Source organism: Marmota monax, unplaced genomic scaffold (assembly GCF_021218885.2).
Source record: "Marmota monax isolate L192 unplaced genomic scaffold, Marmota_monax_Labrador192_F-V1.1 WCK01_AAM20220418_F8-fsc00056, whole genome shotgun sequence".
Lineage (NCBI taxonomy): Eukaryota > Metazoa > Chordata > Mammalia > Rodentia > Sciuridae > Marmota > Marmota monax.
Genome location: NW_026695212.1, coordinates 724,376 through 743,856, shown reverse-complemented (window position 1 = coordinate 743,856; position 19,481 = coordinate 724,376). Strand labels below are relative to the sequence as shown.

Sequence of the window (19,481 nt, the reverse complement as noted above, 5' to 3'; positions counted from 1 at the left end):
ATGTCCTACACAGAAGCTGGAAAATCAGAAGATGCTCCTTTCCCTTCACTACTAATGACTGTGTCCTTCCCTCTAGCAAACCAAGACAGTAACAGCTGGCACCAAGTCCCATTGAGAAGAATGCATCCTTTAAGTCACAAGGTTGTTACCAGACAGAGTGGAGTGGGGAGGCGGGAGCAAAACTGCCACGGGAATAAAATTAGCCAGACTAGCTGCCTAGGGATAAGATCAGTGAGCCGAGAAAAACTCCGACTGGAGGACGTGGGGTTTAGCGCCAAGTTCAGGTAGGTGCTTGAGCCAGCGCGCGGTTGCATAGACCTGAGATTTCCAGATATAGCGCTTACTCGCCTGCTGAATCAAATGTGGGTTTAAGGTGGCCGGTGAAAGAAGCTTAAGGAAACGGTGACGAGCCTCGAAAAGGCAAGACCCGGTTCTCCAAGTTTTTGAACGAGAGAGATCGCCTTGATTCCTCCTATTAAATCAAAGGATCCTCGGGTCTCCCAGCCCCACCCCTGCAGCAATGATGCAAAGAGGACAAATCGCCAACGAAAGGAGGGAAGTTGGAGTGAGGCAAGAACAGTCTCCAGCCACTAGGGCGAGAGGAAGCGCGTCCCGGGGAATCAACCTCTGCATTAATCATTGAGTTCTGGCCCCAGCGCTTTCAGAAGCTCGGAGCGCACCTTTACAGGAGTTTGGAAAAGGCAGAGCAAGGAGAAGGACTGTAGCACCGGACCCAGAGCTACTCAGTGGACAAGTGCTAGCGTGCGGGAGGATTGAAGGGCCCCGCGAGCCCGGAGCTTGGAAGGACAGCGCCCTTGGGGAAAAAAAAAACCCAAGTCCCCCGAGGTGAGAAAGGAGCTCCCTGCGCTGCCCCGGGTCTCAAAAGCGCTGTATAGACAGCATGCGTTTCTCCAGAGGCGCCGACGCGGGACCGCTGGGCAACTCCAGTTCGTGGTGGCCTCTGGCTGCCGATAGTGCCAACACGAGCCAGGAAGTAGATGCGCTTGGGGAAGGTGGCGGAAGTCCCCCAGGAGACCGGCGCAATGAGGAACTGGCCAAGCTGGAGATCGCGGTGCTGGCGGTGACTTTCGTGGTGGCCGTGCTAGGCAACAGCAGCGTGCTTCTGGCGCTACACCGCACACCGCGCAAGACGTCCCGCATGCACCTCTTCATCCGACACCTCAGCCTGGCCGACCTAGCTGTCGCCTTCTTCCAGGTGTTACCGCAGCTGTGCTGGGACATAACCTACCGTTTCCGCGGACCCGACTGGCTGTGTCGCGTGGTGAAACACCTGCAAGTGTTCGCCATGTTCGCGTCGGCTTACATGCTGGTAGTAATGACCGCAGACCGCTACATTGCGGTGTGCCACCCGCTCAAGACTCTGCAGCAGCCGGCACGCCGCTCGCGCTTCATGATCGCTGCCTCTTGGGTACTGAGCTTCGTGCTGAGCACGCCACAGTACTTCATCTTCTCCATGATCGAGGTGAACAATGTTACCAAAGCTCAAGACTGCTGGGCCACCTTCATTCAGCCCTGGGGCACCCGAGCCTATGTGACCTGGATGACAAGCGGCATCTTCGTGGCTCCCGTGGTCATCTTAGGTACCTGCTACGGCTTCATCTGCTACCACATCTGGCGCAACATCCGCGGAAAGACCGCGTCGCGCCAAAGCAAGGGCGCAAGCGGCGCGGAGGACGCCCTCCATAAGGGGATTCTGGTAGCGCCCTGTGTCAGCAGTGTGAAGACCATTTCCCGCGCCAAGATTCGCACCGTAAAGATGACTTTTGTGATTGTGACGGCTTACATCCTCTGCTGGGCTCCTTTCTTCATCATCCAGATGTGGTCGGTCTGGGATGAAAAGTTCATCTGGACCGGTAGGTGCTGACACAGTGGAGGCCAGTGGTGTGTGTGTCTGTGTGTGTGTGAGATAGAGACAGAGAGAGGGAAAGAGAGAGAGGGAGGGGAGGGGAGAGAGGGAAAGTATTTCTTTCCATACTGTCCTCTAAACAATGCTTAAACTTCGGCATCCACAAAAATTACATCTTGGGGGAAACTGTCAAAAATACAAAGTCTAAAAAACATTTTAGAGGAAGAATGACTTTCTAATGACATGTGAAAATTATGTGAAACTAAAAAAAAAGAAAAAAGTGAGACATGGACCTGCGTACCTACTGTTGGAGCATATAAAAACCCAGTCCTTCAGATAAATATAAAATTAAACACAAGAAAAAAAATGCCAATTCCTAGGGTCTCCACTCCAGACACTATAATTCGATATCTCTACAATGAGGCCAAGGAATCAGCATTTGTAGCGTACAATGATGGTATTAAGACCATAAATCCAGGAACTGTGTCCTAATCACCCACTAACTTCAAAACAGAACAATGACCTTTTGCTAAATCACTAAAGGCTGTGTACACATCCTGCTTTCAAGGCTATTGGATTCAGAAAAGCATTTTTAGGACCACAACTGTTTTTCGTTAGATCATGAAAAGTATCACAATTAATATAAAACTTTTATAGAAATTCCCTAAGGGCAAAGATATATATATATATATATTTTTTTTTGGGAGAAAGCTGGTAAAAGATTCTTAAGAAGTCAAGAATTCTAAGTTGGCAATTAGTTCATGTTCTTTTCCTTGACATAATCTTTAAAACTTTTTCTAACTTAATTACTTTCTATTTCCTGGTATTTCCAAGTAGGATTATTAATAACTTAATTTGTTAGACATATTCTTTAGTCTTTCAGCACTAATTTGACCATACAGCTATTTACTCCACAGAGTTGCAATGATTTTCTGACAGTGTTCCCTACACCTACTGGCATGTTTGATTTTAATTCCTTCACAAACTAGAGAGATTGGTTTCATCAGGATTTCCCAAAAGGAATATTATTTAGTTTGGCATATTGAAAAATGTTTTCTTTTAAAAAGGAAAAAAAAATTTTGAAACCAAACATATTACAGAAATATTTCTTATAACAACTGAAGTCAGGATATAGGCATTGGGTGGAGCCATCTGTTTTTTAAGGATTGAGGTAGGAAGTATATATGATATATTTTATGAGTCTTATATGCAAATAAAACATTTGAGTGTAAATTTAATTTAAATAAATATTTCTAACCACCAATAATGAAAAATACAACACACTTAACTTTTATTTACCATTTCCTGTTTTGCTTAGTCTCAGAAGCCTCTAATATTGCCAAATTTAACCTGATGTGTAATTATTGCTTTATTGAGATTTATACACAATTACTAAAATAATTTTTCACTCATGCATGGATTTGTTGGTGATTTTTACTCTTTTTAAATACAGTCAGCCATGGTTCATGATCATCTCCAATAGCAGCATCTAGCAGAAAGTTATCAACTAATCTGTAACTTATTCTGGCAATAAACAGCAGGAAGACCCAAGTTTGTATATGCCAATCAAGGGAAAGTCTGTGCTTACTAATTATTCTTATTTTTAGAAAAAAGTATATTATCAGTACAATAGTATCACTGTGAAAGCTCATAATGTTCATGTAATTTACCGCTGCTAATTAATATAAAGTGCTTCAGAAGCCTATTGAAATTTTTTAATTCAACCTTCTTAATATAATTTAATTGAGCCAAAAAGATGATTTTATTTTTAAAAATCAAATGAAAATTCTAATTATCCATTAAAAAATAACTAAAGCTTGCATTCTTCAAGGATCTATTTAAACTATTCTCTCATATATTGTTTTCACATTACAAGAATGTATTCAATATGTAAAACTTTAAACTACTAAACATGGTCTTATAATGTCATAATGTTACTTGAATTATTAGGAAGAATACAATTTGATATACATTATTGTTGTCTTGAAATTTATTCAAATTGTTGCTATTGTGTGAATGCTGTGTCTATTAGTACATACTCAAGCTAGTATAAAGTACAAAAATATTTTAATGAATTATTTCATAGCTTTATCATCTTGAAATTCCCATTCATCCTATTTAATATTTTAGTAGTGGTTTTAAACTTTTTGCATTAGTTTTGAGGCATTTTACTTACAAAAATATTTTATAATAAGCCATTTCTAAATACTACCCAGTTCCCTGACTGATAAATAAAATGTCACTTTCTATACTAACCCCTAACATTTCTTTCCTTCTTAATCAATAGAAAAATGAGTTTATCTGATGCTTAATTTCTTGCTTTGACTATTGAAATAATCTCATTTTATATTTTTCATACAGATTCAGAAAACCCTTCCACTACCATCACGGCATTACTGGCTTCCTTGAATAGTTGCTGCAATCCCTGGATATACATGTTTTTTAGTGGCCATCTCCTGCAAGACTGTGTCCAAAGCTTTCCATGCTGCCACCACATGAAGCAAAAATTCAACAAAGATACCGACAGTATGAGCAGAAGACAGACTTCTTATTCTAACAACCGAAGCCCAACAAATAGTACCGGTACATGGAAGGACTCACCTAAATCTTCCAAGTCCATCAAATTTATTCCTGTTCCAACCTGAGCCCCAAGTTCATGCTGCCTGGCTCTTGTAATTGACTTTTTGGTCCATTACTGAATCCATCTAGAAATCATGAGAACAAACAGGCTTATGTGAGATAAGCAAAAATCAACTGGTTGGGTACAAGACTTTTGTTTCTAGTTGTATTTTACACATTGCTATGGCTCAAAACCATGAATTATTTTATACAGAAAGTTAGTGAAAACACACCATACTAAAATCTGTCGGCCTGATTTCCAGAAATAACAGAAGTTATGTTTTTAAAGGTCAAATCGTAACCAACCTGACTTTGTATTTTTACTATGGGTTTCTTTTAATTTCTGACATAAGTAAGACTTGATTGGTTTAAAAGTCATAGAATTTCTGAACAAAGTGGGCTCATCATTTAGAGGAGACTTCAGAGAATCATGATTCCATCAAAAAATCAATTTATGCATCATAAAATACAGCCCCAAATGGGGTCCTGAAGATGAGGCCTTGGAGAGGATTGAGGAACAGGGCTTATTGAGCAGGAGGTAGCCAGTTCTGAGTGAAAAGGAGAAAGTTCTGTTGGGAGCTATAAATCACTCTGAGTTTCAAAATGATAACTTGATAACTGGCAGTGCCTTCTTTTATTTTCCTCACCTTTTAATGGCTCTGAAAATCATAATTACTAGGATGTTGACAGAGAAAAAGTTGTGGACAAGCTGGAAGTATCTTTTTCCTCCCGCTGTAAGATTGTTTTCAAGCCAGAATATGTATGAGGAATGCCAAATTTCATAGCAGAGTAGAAAAGATTGCCTAAAGTAGGCTGTAGACTTTATCTAGAACGTTGTTTGACAGTGTTATAAAGTGTCCTGTGCTATACTGAATATTAACCTGATGTTATCTTCATGTTTGGTGAGTCTGGATCCATAAATACGAGTCTGCTAGAGAGTTGCTCAGGATATAAAGGGCCTCCCACTATGTTTAATTACAAAGGTCTGTTCTTTCCTTCCAATCTCCCATGCACCTAACAGTTTCTGAATAGAGAAGAGGTTAGGGATGGGGGTAAAGGTTGGGATACAGATGGAAAGAGAACTAACTGCTCTACTCCTCATCTGTATTCCTTTATTATTAAATGTATGTTATTTAAAAACACATCAAGCCTCTGTCTCCTTGGCTGTACAATGGCATTGATAACACCTCACAGGGTTGCTTTGAGAATTAAATGAAATCAAATGTGTGAAATAGCTTCACACCCTGTAAAGTGCTATACTTACACTACAGGTGTTTGTTTGTTTTTTTAATACTCTCGAGACATTCAGAATTTCATAGTTCTTTATTCCTGCTTATTTTTTATTAACCAAAATTAGTTGGTTTTACATCTGGGATATAAAATCCTAAAATTTAAATATAGATCTGCTGATTCATTGGAAGGCATTGCCAGCAGCCACTCAGCCAGACTTCTGCATGGCTAAAGTTTTCCAATGCAAGGATAGAACTTGCTTTCCTTTGAATGCAGGTAAAGCAAAGCCAGCTAAGAACATCAGTTTGGTTCAATTCTAAATAGAGATAAATTACAACACTCCTTGGCCATTGGTATTGCATTTTTCATTACTGTTTTTTTTTTTCTAGCTCTTTTGTCTGACTCCTTCTTAGAGATCGTGCACTGATTTGAGGATACATTCATTAATAAATATTTTGCATCTCTTAGAAGACGTAATAGTTACTTTTAATAGTATTACTGGATTTCTTTTTTTAACTTTGTAGATAAGAGACCATGGACTGGATGGCACTGCTGTAACCTGGCATGAACTACTTCACTCCTTTTCATTCTCTTATCTTTCTAAATTCTCAGCCCTTCATTGATGTGCTTAAAAAATGTATCCAAATGATGCATAAAAATATGCTGTCGAGATTATCCCTTTAGAGTTCTTTTTTTTTAAAAAATAACAAAGGGTTCTGGGGAGGTAGCTCGTTGATGCAGCATTTATACAGCATGCACAATGCCCAGCTCAATCCCCAGCACCAAAAAATTAATTCATTAACAAGTAAAACAAAAAAGAAATCACCTTGAATGAAAGTAACAAATATTTCTCTTAAAAGGCGTATATCTCTTCAACATACGCCCTCGGCTAAATTAATCACTGCTTTATTACTCGGATTAGAGCAGCATAGTTGTAACTCTCCCTTGTATGGTGGATAGCCACGTTAAAATTTTTTCTTTGATAATTCAAAAACTAAAGTCTTTTAGAGTGGAACAAAGATGATTCCACTTTTTCTAAATCCATTTGTAAAAAAACAACCTTTTGGCTCTTGTAGTAGGGTCTGTTTCAAAATGTTGATATGTACCGCCAAGTAAAACAATTCCATTTGACCTTATTTCTGGAAGCATCTCTCAAATAAGGTACGTATCAATCTTCTCACCTGTGTTTTCTCTTTTTAAATGCATCAGGAGATTAGACAGTGGGAAATGGTCTAGAGAGACACAAGAAGACCTGCTTGCTTATTCTTCAATATGCAAATATATGGTCATCACCTCTGTGGTTTAGGCAGAAAAGCAGCTGTTTAGTGCTACACCTTCTTAATGTTATATACCCAGAAATGGCATTCATATAATTCAAAACAATTATCCAGATTGGAATAATTATCCTGCCTGTCTGTTTCATAATAAAGGAAACCAGGCAATGAGCTGAAAGTGTTCTGGGAAGGGAAGTTTTCCTCTTCTCCACCAAAGACCTGAAACATTATACCAAATGGAGGCTTACAGTCAAGAATAAATGCATGTGTCACCTTATTTTACTTTGTACGGTAATCTGTGGAAAGTCCCTGCAAGTATACACATTAACTTATTTATATAGGCATCAGGAATGTGATTGATAGGGTCTATTACACATTTGATATACATTAATTGATGAAAAAGAAACATTTTAAAATTTACATTCAGTACTTAATAGGTTGACTTGGGAGCATGTCTTTTAAAATGTAAACTCCTTGGTTTTTATTTTGAAAGTTCATTTAGGATATAACTGCAAAGGAAATTAGTAAAATTTTTGAGTTAATTACACACTTGACCTACAGAGTTTCTAACACCATCAAAGGAGCCTTATACCATGATTGAATGAAGGAACGAAGAGGAAAAAAATCAAATTTCTTAACAAAGCACAGAACCATCCCAAATTTATTTGAGTTCCTAGACTGGGCGACCTCTGATGATTAAGAAACCACAACTTTCAACTGTTATTGCACAAAGTAATCCGATTTGGTTAAAGTTTTGGTTTTCATACCCTAAAATATATAATTTTGTAATTTATTTGGGCACCAGGAGCTTTAAATTACGGCCTTCAAGGTTGACTCTACCTAAAGCATAATTAAAGTGTCATCTAGGAAGAAATTGAGCCTAATCCTTCAGGTTTCTGTTACTTCTCCTATTAACAGGGGCCTTGTGGATCCTCCTACTGGAGACAGTAGCCATATTAAGAACAAACCCCAGGCAGGGCCTCTAAGATGCCATTCCAAATATGCAGAAGCAGCAGCTGTTTCCTTGCCCCATTCCCTGTGGCCCTCTCACTGACACTCAGTGCAACATCTGGAATCATGAGTAACAAAGCACAATAAATATTACAAAACGAATTTGACCTTAGACAATTTGAGTCAAAATTTAAAGACTCTGCAGTCGAAAGCTATTTTCCAGAACAATCTACATGGGTTGAATCACAAATTGTGTGGTTCCTTTGTACACACAGGTATTTAAAGAATTTTATTCTAAAACAATTTTAGATACACTAAATTATTATAAATAACGATATGCATACGATCTGTAGTATGCCAGCATCAAAAACATATGTTATTAGAGCTAAAAATCAAATGCCATTGTTTTTATGTTGGTGTTTAATTTTGGGTTTTTTTTGTGTGTGGTGTTCAGTATCTAACCTAGGTCCTCACACATGCTAAGCCAGTGTTCTACCAGAGACAAAATTTGCCAGTCCTTTTTTTTAAAAAATTATGTAATATACGTACACAAATGTATCTTTTTATGTTGATTTATGTTGTAAATAAAAAATAAAAACAAAGTATCATAGAAAGAACTAAATATTTTTGTGTTCTTGGGTCAAATTAACAAATTCAGAAGAATTAAGAGAAAATGATAGAATTATTATTAATATAAAAATAGCATTTCCATACACAAGTATAATTGTTTTTATATCATGAGATTTCTGACTTTAACATATTCTGTGATAATTTCCCTTATTCCTGTAAGAAAGTTGCTAGTTTTGAATGTTGAAATGTTTTGTGCTTACATTTAATATCTGTGCTTGACAAGAAAAAAAGTGACTTACTTTACAGTGACTTGTACTATACTGTAATAACAAATGTATTATTCCTTAATTTTATCATGTATTGGCTCCTATAAATAAAAATTAATTTCAGAGTTGTTTTAAATAATTCTTTTACAACTTAGTTTGACAATGAAATATATTGCAAGTTAATTATGACAATTTTGAAAAAAGAAAAAGACGTGTTTTATAATTGGTACACAGTGATAGGTTTGTATTTGAGCACAAAAATGTTTGTGTTATTTAAGTTGACTGTAGCAAGACTAAGAGGAACTTTAAAACTATATTCAATAAATTACAGTTGAGAAAAAAATCAATAATCAGATTTAGCAAAGGCCATGTGTGCTCCCCAGCCCTTAAGATGTCATCTCCATTCTTTTATTGATTGAAATTGGCAAGAAATCAGGGGGATCAAAAAATCAAGAATCTCCTCATTTTAGAGTCTTTAAAATTAGAATGCTTTTCCCTGTGAGTTAATAATTTTAAATTACATTAGCTTTCAACTTAAATTGTCTAACTTTTTAAAAAATAAGTTGAATGCCAGCACCATGGGCAAAAAGCTAATTTAGGGTTTTGCTTAAAGTCTAGGAGCAGTGATTGCCCAGAATGAAGGAGAGGGAATTTCAAGTCTCTATTTTAAAATACCACGGTTATTTTAACAGACTTATTATAAATGACTAAAAATAAAAAGGATTTCTACCACTGCATATTTCTCTAAAATCTATGATCCCCAGATTTTCTGCCATCTATTGATGATCTTAGAAAAGATATTTTAATGGATCTGGACACCTATTTTATATCTTGGTTTTTTTAAGAAAAAAAAGTGATTTTACAGATAAGCCCACATGTAATCCTAACGGAAAGGCCTTGTCACCACCAGAGTGAGGAGCACTTGTCCCTAAGCACAACCCACTGGTGGGACTTCAGAAGAAGTTAAGTCAATGTGTATATTTATTATCTCCTCCCCACCCAAAATGAATAAATCAATCCCACCTGTCATTATGGATTCTGTGGGTGCAAAAGAATCAGATAAAAGCATATTGGCACAGGAGCAAGGCTCTTTATTCTTATGCTTGAGCACAAGGGAAGCAGGTTGTGGGCAACAGAAATCCCAAGCTGACTGAAATAAGAAGCAAGCAGTGCACAGTTCCATTGTGTGTCTGAGGCTGGTGGGGACCTGGCATCCTCTCATGTAGGGGTAGAGATTAACTGTGCCTGTGCTGGCCCTCATCATGCCTCTTCATGCAACATATCTCATTGTCATCTTAGGACTCCACCTCAGGGTGATTTTTATGACACTAATGAAGTACAGGTGACAGTAAGTTGCTTTAGTGACTGTTCTACACATGTGTTTGCCCTTCTACACTAAGTGGGGGTACTATCCAAATATCGATCAGGACAGCTATTGTTTTGTTTAATTTGGTCTGGCTTCCTGGTAGGTTTAATGACCACATAGTCTTTGAAGGCTAAGAGGACTTTCCAACCTCTCTTGCCCTGGTGTGTTATCTTAATTTCATAGCCTTGAAGACTGGTCTACTTTCTAACTCCCAAATTTCTGGTATGTTTGTCAACCCCATAAGACACAGCTAACCTAGCTGTGTCACTTTCACGGTTAACCAAAGCATTCATATTTTGAACCCAACTCTATTCCTTAAATTCCTGGTACCTAAGCATCTACTTACTGCCAACACTTTAGCTCCCTGAGTCACTCTATCCTTTAATATTCACATAAAGTAGTTTTATCCCCATTTCATGCATTGTACAAAGTCTGTGCTTATCCCTAAGTCTAAAGATATTCCTGGAGGTTGTTATGAATTCTTACTTATGCCTAACTCTTACTTAGGAGGCTACTTCTTATGATGACTTTTTCCTCACTAGTTCCCCACTTTTTCCCAACCACTCTATAGCACTTGGCTGCCTCATGTGATTTATTTTACTTAAGGTTAGGATATTATGTAGAAGCCAAGATTATGCCCAAAAAGAGTGATTCATATTCTGTGTCCCAAAAGTTCATGAACATTCCTTCTAAGGAGGTTAGTCTATGATCATCATTAGAACTTTGCTAGTCACCATCTTGCCTCATTTCTATACCAAGACCCCAAATGCTTGATTTTTCAACTGCCAGAAATTAACATTTCTTCTACATTGTGATGTAGAACTACTTAGCTTTTAGTTGTCTATAACACAATCACTTAGACTTTTAACCATTTTTCCCAAAGAGCCATTCTTGTAGCAAAAGGAATGCTGCCTTCCTAGATCAGAGCTTAAATGCATTGAACCTTTAAGATAACCTCTTTTTAAAACAAAATGTATTTTAAACTCATTGCAAAACATATATAGGGTCCTAAATAGTTCAGATTCAGATTTTTGTCCTTTTTATGTATCTGTAAATATTATACAATTGATATTTCTCTATCGTAGATTGCTATGAATTCACATAGATGGACAACTAAAAGATTGAAGTAGGATAGAAGAAATAAAAGACAGGTAGAACAGAGACAAAAGGAAGGACAAGGACATAAAATTTTAATATAAAGTTCTGCATATCTTGCTAGGTCTGTCATTGCTCAAGTTGATTCTTCTCCCAGGCCTGTCACTTCCAAATTTCTGGGAAATTTGTAAAACCTAAGATTAGTATAAATTCATTCATTTTTAAAATAATTACCTTCTTCATTATCTTATGAAATAAACATACTAGGAAAAGGGAGATGCAATAATTTAGGAAACCTATAACTTAGGGTGCTTTCTAGCATTATCTATTGGTCAGATAATGTAGACCACATCAGTCTAAGAATCCTGACAATGACCAGACAACCAGACTGATATCATTTCCATCCCTCACCAAGTTATTTTAGAAGAAGATCCAGGGGCCCAAAAATGCAAGACTCTCACCCTCAAGATAGTTCACATTCTCCCTTGAATGTGTATTACTTGCTTTTATCACGAAAAGCATCTCACTTTTGAGATGGAGGAAGTTTATTCATTTTTCTAAACTTTCTGTGTCCCTGGCTGATTAATGTGCTAAAATTCTTTTCCATCCCATATGTCAAAGACCCCACCTGTCCTAAATCAAAGTTCCCCTCTCCCAGAACTCCACAGATCTCATCTGGTGACAAGACAATCTCAAGATATTCACTCCAACAGATATTCATTTGTGTTAGTCAGCTTTGCATCACTGTGACCAAAAGACATGACAAGAACAACTTGGAGGAGGAAGAGTTTACTTGGGCTCATGGTTTTAAGAGGTTCAGTTCATCACTGGTTGACTCCACTGCTCTGGACCCAAAGTGGGGCAGAACATTAAGGAAGAAAGCTTCTCCCCTCATAAGAAGCAGAGAGAGAGAGAAGCTAGGGGGGCAAGATATAATTACCAGGAACATGCCCCCAGAGACCTGCTTCCTCAGCCACAACCCACCTGACTATAGTTATCATCTAGTTAGTGTTAACACAAAAGGACCAGGTCAGTTGCAAACTTCACAGATCATCTCGGCACTGCTTTTATTTGAGAATGGAGCAACACCTCTGATGGGACCATTTTCCTGGTGGAAAATTAGCCACCAGCCAAAGAGGGAGAGGTAGTAGGCTTATATAGGTTACACTAAGAGGTGACTCAATTAATGAACATGTCAGTTTGGGCTATCTTTACTGGACCAGATGCAGGGTGTGGGATCAGTAGGTGCGCGGTCAGTGGTCAGTACCCAGGATTTATCTTTACTGAGCCAGATGGAGGGAATGGTATCAGTATTAGGGTGGGATCAATGCTTTGGCCTCTTGCCAGAACCTGTCATAAACAGTGACTCCTTCATTCCTTCTCCCTGGACCACATTCTTTTGGGATTTCTCTTTTTCCATATCCAACAGTTAGTCCATTCAAATTAGTATGGACTGATTAGACCTAATCAGCTCTCATAAATGAATTATTTAACCTCCTCCATTAACACAGGAACTTTTTTAACCTCCTCCATTAACCAGGAGCTTTGGGGGTACCTCATATCAAACCAAAGCCATCCAATAATGCTCTAGATGGAGGCCAATCTGGAGTGACTGGTTTTTCTATTCCACCTTGATGAGTATAAGGATTCTTTTTGTTCATATGAAAATTCTGTGACATTCTTTTCCATGAAGTCAAGCATAAACAAGTAACAGGCTATTGGGTTGTATTTTAGGATCCAATGTGTCCTTAATGCCCTGTCCTGGATCTTTGCTCCAGTTTACCTAAATATAATTTCAGTTCATGTAGTATCATATAAGATAGGTTCTATAACAACTCTAAGACATTTTAAAACAAATCAAAATCAAAGAAGAAGAAGAAGGAGGAGGAGGAGGAGGAGGAGGAGGAGGAGGAGGAGGAGGAGAAAGAATTCTTCCAGAACTAGTCTTTCATCTGGACCAGATGCTTGTCCAAACCTCTACTAGAAGCTTTTCTACCTTTCTTGTTTCCTAGCCCCTTATACCAAATTTAAAGCATCCTCCATGTCCCAAGTTTCCATTTTCCAGCTGTGGACAACAGCACCAAGTTGTTCAAAGGAACAGAATAGGGGTCATCTACAAGCTAAATATGAGTAAGGTGCCTTGTTCCTTGGGTCCTGCAAATCTAATGCCAATTTATCAAAAGAACCAAAACATAAAATATGAATATTTGGGGAGTTTTTCAACTGGTAATTATCCTTCCATTATCTCAAATGGTATTTGTAGAAACACCATTTACCACCACATTCATATAATCTACCTTTCCCCTGACCCAAGACAGTGCAGGTAAATGGGTAAGCTGTGTGGGATGGAAACAGACACCCCAATGACAAGGGTGAAAGAGGAAAATCTGCCATTTAGAAGTTCCCTAAATAGTCATAAGTGTCTTTTTTCTCCCCTCTTTTTCTATTTTAGGTTAAAATTTATATGAACAATCCTGGAAGAACTTCATTAAGATGGTTATACAGATGTCTATAAAAATAGTTCTCCAAGGATAATTTTCTTATTTATATATGACAGTGGAATGCATTACAATTCTTATTACACATATAGAGCACAATTTTTCTTATCTCTGGTTGTATACAAAGTATATTTCACACCAATTCGTGTCTTCATATATGTACTTTGGATAAAAATGACCATCACATTCCACCATCAACTCTAACCCCATTCCCTCTCCCTTCTCCTTTAACCCCTCTGTCCTATCTAATTAAGTCAAACTGGTCATTTTCTTATGCAAGCACTTAAGCAGTTTGATAAAGAAACTGTAGCTTTCAGGGAAATCCCCACTATGTAGTCAATTAAACATGCAGTGTGGGAATAAGTATTTCCAGGAGGTAAATAAGGTATTATTTTGATGTCAAAAATGGGCTAAGAAAGTTCCAGAATTGTTCACTGCCATTTCTGCTTCCGCTATGGGAGCTCCTACTTTTGACGGCCTTCTTGTTTCATCTGATGCTCCAGAAGACAAAAAACTACAAGCTCTCTGGAAAACACAATTCTAATATGATTTATATCTTCATTAGGATAAAAGTTAGCCCAAAAAGACCAGACCGGATGCAAACTTCACAGGTCAGCTCAGCACAGCTTTTATTTGGGAACAGAGTGACACCTCTGATAGACTCATTTTCCTGCTGGAAAATGAGCCACCGGCCAAAGAGGAGATTTAGGTTTAAACAGGTTACACTGAGAGGTGACTCAATTAATGAGCATGTAAGTTTGGGCTGTCTTTACTGGGCCAGATGGAGGGTGTGGGGTCAGTTCAGGGTGGGATCAATGCTTTGGCATCTTCTCAGAAACTGTCATCTCAGACTTGATGGAAATTTCCTCCCGGGGGCCTATCTTGGCACTAAAACACAGTGACTCCTTCCTTCCTTCCTTCTCCCTGGGCCATATTATTTTGGGATTTGTCTTTTTCCATATACATCAATAAGGAACTACTAAAATTAGCCTATACAATTTTAAATACTTCTGATTAGTAAATTGTTTATAGGAAACATAAGTATGTATGACCAGTTCTATTACTAAATAAGAGAAGGGACCCCTATTGTTAGGTTTTAGGAGTTTTTAATATTTCTTCCTGAATATTTTAGGCTTAATAGGTGTTGTTTTTCTCCTGTATTCAAATAAAGAAGCATTATTCAAATACAGAACATTTCTGGAAAATGAAGGAATGATTTCTCAGCAGTTATAACTTCTTTAACCTTGAAAATATTCTCTATTTCCAGGCTCCTTGTACATGGCTTTCCCATTGGCCAGTCCACTTTTGAGTTTTGGGGACATAGTTCAAGAGCTGAATACCAACCCTTAAGTCATAATATTTCATTTATCAATCTGAACATTTTTTTCTTTTTCCCAATCTGGCAACTGACCTTGGTAAGTCATTTCTTTTTCTTTTTTTTTAATAAATTTTTATTTGTTTTAATTAATTATATGTAGAATATATATACATAATGTTACATATATAATATATGTTATATATATATAATTATATAACTAAGTTTATATATAATTATATTATGAATCATATATGTAATATATATTATATATATATTCTGTATATATAGAATATAGTAGAACACACTTTGATATCATATGTAATGGAGTATAGTTTCTAATTCTTCTGGTCATACATGACATAGAATCCCACAGGCCATATAGTTATATGTGTACATAGGGTAATAATGTCTGATTCATTCTACTATCCTTACTACCTCCATACCACCACCCTTCCCTTCACTCCCCTCTACCTAATCTAAAGTAATTATTCTTCTCTAGCCACTTACACCCTTGTGAATTAGCATCCACATATCAGAGAAAACATCTGGCTTTTGGTTTGGGGGACTGGCTTATTTCATAGCATGATATTCTCCAGTTTCATCCATTTACCGGCAAATGCCATAATTTCATTCTTCTTTAAGACTGAGTAATATTCCATCATATCACATTTTATTTATTTATTCAAAGTTATAATGGAACCACCATTTGACTCAGCTATCCCACTTCTTGGTTTATACCCAAAGGACTTAAAGTCAGCATATTACAGTGATGCAGCCACATCAATGTTTATAGCAGCTCAATTCACAATAGCTAAACCATAGAACCAACCTAGTGCCCTTCAACAGATGAATGATAAGTCATTATTTTATGCTGGTGCATTAAGTCATGCAATGCAGCCCTTCTGTGTTCATTTGCTTCTGGAATGCAGCCTGGCTCCTGCCAGCTGACACCTAAAGATCAAGTCCTTCCAGCCTGGCCTTTTAACCCTTGTTCACACAACCCTTATCAGAAAACCTATCATCTCCCCATCCTGCTCTTGGAGGAGTGTTTCTCAAATTTTAAAATGAAAAAGATCTCGGAATCTTGCTCAAAAGTGCAATCTGATTCAGTAGATTGATTTAATAGGACTGATTACAAGACTCTGAATTTCCTACAGCCTCCCTGGCGATGGTAAGGCTGTTGGTCTATGGACCATACTTTGAATAGAAGAGCTTTGCAGGGTCTTAGGTCTTTTTTTTCTATATGCTGATGAAAAGTGTCACCTAACTTTTTAAAAAGTTTTATCCCAGATCAGTTCCATATCTGATATACAGAGTCTCTGAAGTGGCAAGATAAAATCAAATTATCCAATCTGATCACTTCCTAGAGAATGGTCTTAATCTGTTTCTTGCATAAGAATATTTTTCCAAGATTTCCATGTCTAGTTTTCAGGTCCCAGAATGCAGAGAATGAAAATGTGCTTGGGAACACAAAGACTAAAGTAAAAGTAACATTAGTTAAACTTAAAAAGTAAAAACCCTCTGCTTTGGATAAAGCAAAGGGAGAATCATCCTAGAGTACAGAACTTTCTCTCACATGACTGATCACAAACTCGGAATGGCTAATCCACTTGTTTCTAAGTCCCATAACAGTGCTTTCTCCACAGGTGAGATGACTCAGTTATGGTTTTATAGCATCCAGACATGGTAATTTCACAGGAATATCATTAATCTAGTGAAAATGACCCATCCTGGTAACAATATATTTATCTTTTCTGTGTTTGTGCTGTTCATTCTTTTCCACTTAAATTATTTTCCTATTTTAACAATGTAATATGTGCATTCAATTGAAGAAATCAGATGACACTAAGATAATGAAAAGTAATCCAGTTTCCCAGAAGTAAGTACTTCCATACTTCTAACTGATACAGAGTAAAATTTTCTTTTTTTATTTATCATTACTTACTGACTTCCTGTCATGACATGAGAGATCTGATACACTTTCTTTCATCTTCACCTTCTGCTCTCCTAATATAGTTATAACATTTTAGCTAATTCAATAATCAGTGCTAATGTTTCTTATTCTGAAATCTACTTTGTGTGATGTATAATTGCTCCAGAAGTCATTTGATTCTAATCATTTGATTAGAGTTCACATTCCATACCTTTTTTTATTCTTTTCAACTATTTATGTCTTTATAATCCGTTTGTATATTTAATTTAAATTGTGTCCTATATACCACACATAATTGGATTTTGTATTTTTATCTAATATCACAACCTTTGCCTTTCAGCTGAAGTGTGTAGTTCACTTAATTTAATGCAATTCTTTATATTCTTGGGTTTAAATATATCTTTCTTTAAAGACTTCTGTTACTATGGTATAGAGTGGCAAAACTGCTACTTAATTATTTCACTAAAACTAGAACCTGTGATTATCCAAAATAAAAGGCCTATTGAAGGCAGAGCATTGGTAGTATTGGCATTTCTGCAATAGATCATTATTGTTATATTTAGGTAGATTTAGGTTATATGATGGTTTGGTTGTTCCTGGCTACACTGGAAAATACAAAGAGAAGGCTCAGGGGTTTTTTATATTATTTTTTGTATATTTTTTATATATTATTTTTATATTACCAATTCAAGATATGGTCAGAAGCACACAACATTGATGACTGTCTTAAAATAATCTGCTATCTTTCATAAAGATATGCATTCCAAATACACCTCTAACACAAAAAGTGGAGGAATCATGTGTCTCATCTTGTTTAGTTCCCTTCACTCATGGATTGAATTTCTATTCTGCACTGCCCTGTTGTGCGATGTCTGAGAATGGTTGTTTCATATATTTTGTCCACTTTTCTTGTCATGTAAGTCAGAGGGCTGGTCCCTTTTCCTACATCACAGATGGAATCAGAATCTCATTTCACAAAATTTGTAGTAATTAATTTCCTTATTAAATTTATTTCTGTTAAAATTAGCTATGGTTCTATTTCCTACAACATGTTTCCAGCTGATATGTCATTTGATATTTCAGTGGAGGAATGCAACCTCAAGAATTGGAATATGGGGATTGGTTGTCTGAATTGGTTGGGTTTAAGAGACTTCTGTTACTATGGTATAGAGTGGCAAAACTGCTACTTAATTATTTCACTAAAACTAGAACCTGTGATTATCCAAAATAAAAGGCCTATTGAAGGCAGAGCACTGGTAGTATTGGCATTTCTGCAATAGATCATCATTGTTATATTTAGGTAGATTTAGGTTATATGATGTTTTGGTTGTTCCTGGCTGCACTAGAAAATACAAAGAGAAGGCTCAGGGTTTTTTTTTAATAAAATTTTTTTATATTATTTTTTATATATTACTTTTAATATTACCAATTCAAGACATGGTCAGAAGCACACAACATTGATGACTGTCTTAAAATAATCTGCTATCTTTCATAAAGCTGATACAGCCAAAAATTGCATGCAGAGTGCAGCAGCAACTACAGCAGTGTTTGCAAGTGGTGGTAAAATAGAAGGAGCTACCTAGAATTCAGGGGAGCTAGAGAAATGAGTAGCTGACTGCAAGGAGGAAACCATATTTCAAATTGTAACATTCTGGCAATTCGATACTGTAACACATTAGAGAAAATGTCACAGTGCCATTAAGGTCACCTCCTGGCCAGATCATAACATGTGAATAAAAAAAAAAAAAAGGTCACTCTGCTGTCTCCAAATTGTAAGGTTAGAGCTAGGAAAATTTTACATATTCATTGGATAATCTATCATCTATGTGTCTATTAACCAGTCTATTAGTTGATTGATTCATTTATTCATCAATTTATTAAAGACCTGTTGCAGGCCTTACAAACTTTGAATATTCCAAGAATATGAGGACTAGAGAGGCAGCATGCTGAAACTTGAGAGGCCCAGGATGTAGAGGTTTGTTCATTCATTCACATGTTCTTTCAATCAACAAATATTATTGCTCATAACTATCTATCAAGTTCTGAGATAACATCCTGACTCTAAAACCTAAGAGATCTATAATCTTAATGCACCTGAATTTCACTTACCATATTTACAAAATGGAGGAATTAATACCTATTCAGTGTGTAAAATTACATGAAATCAGTGCGATTGTGTATTTAAGAACCTATTCCAGATCATGTATTAAGTTGTCAGCACTTAATAAATGATGCCTCTAAGAACTCCCCTATTTGAGGATCTCATAACCTGGTAGGATTGTTTTCAGCTGTGGTTGGATAATTGAATTACCTTTCTGTTTTAGAAAATATCAAGGTTCCCCTTCTGAGATTCTGATGTGATTCTGGTTTGGGGTGGAGTGTATTTTTATTAGTTCCACAGGTGATTAAAAATGAACACAATGTGGAGAACAACTGGTCTAATGGTGATACAGACTTGTGAATTTTTAAAAACCTCAAAACAACATCATAAAAA

General features: G+C 36.9%; 1 protein-coding gene across 1 annotated transcript; it reads left to right on the top strand.

Moving 5' to 3' along the window:
* Positions 1-274: 274 nt before the first annotated feature.
* Avpr1a (arginine vasopressin receptor 1A) lies at positions 275-8,902 on the top strand. Its single transcript, XM_046430699.2, has 2 exons — positions 275-1,874; positions 4,229-8,902. The coding sequence occupies exons 1-2, from the start codon at positions 902-904 to the stop codon at positions 4,510-4,512; spliced, it is 1,257 nt and encodes a 418-aa protein (XP_046286655.1). The 5' UTR covers positions 275-901; the 3' UTR covers positions 4,513-8,902.
* The last annotated feature ends 10,579 nt before the right edge of the window (positions 8,903-19,481 follow it).

Coding starts and splice junctions, on each gene's coding strand:
- Avpr1a (XM_046430699.2), top strand. CDS start 902: ATGCGTTTCTCCAGAGGCGCCGACGCGGGACCGCTGGGCAACTCCAGT. Junction 1,875..4,228: donor TGAAAAGTTCATCTGGACCG/GTAGGTGCTGAC, acceptor TTTTTCATACAG/ATTCAGAAAACCCTTCCACT.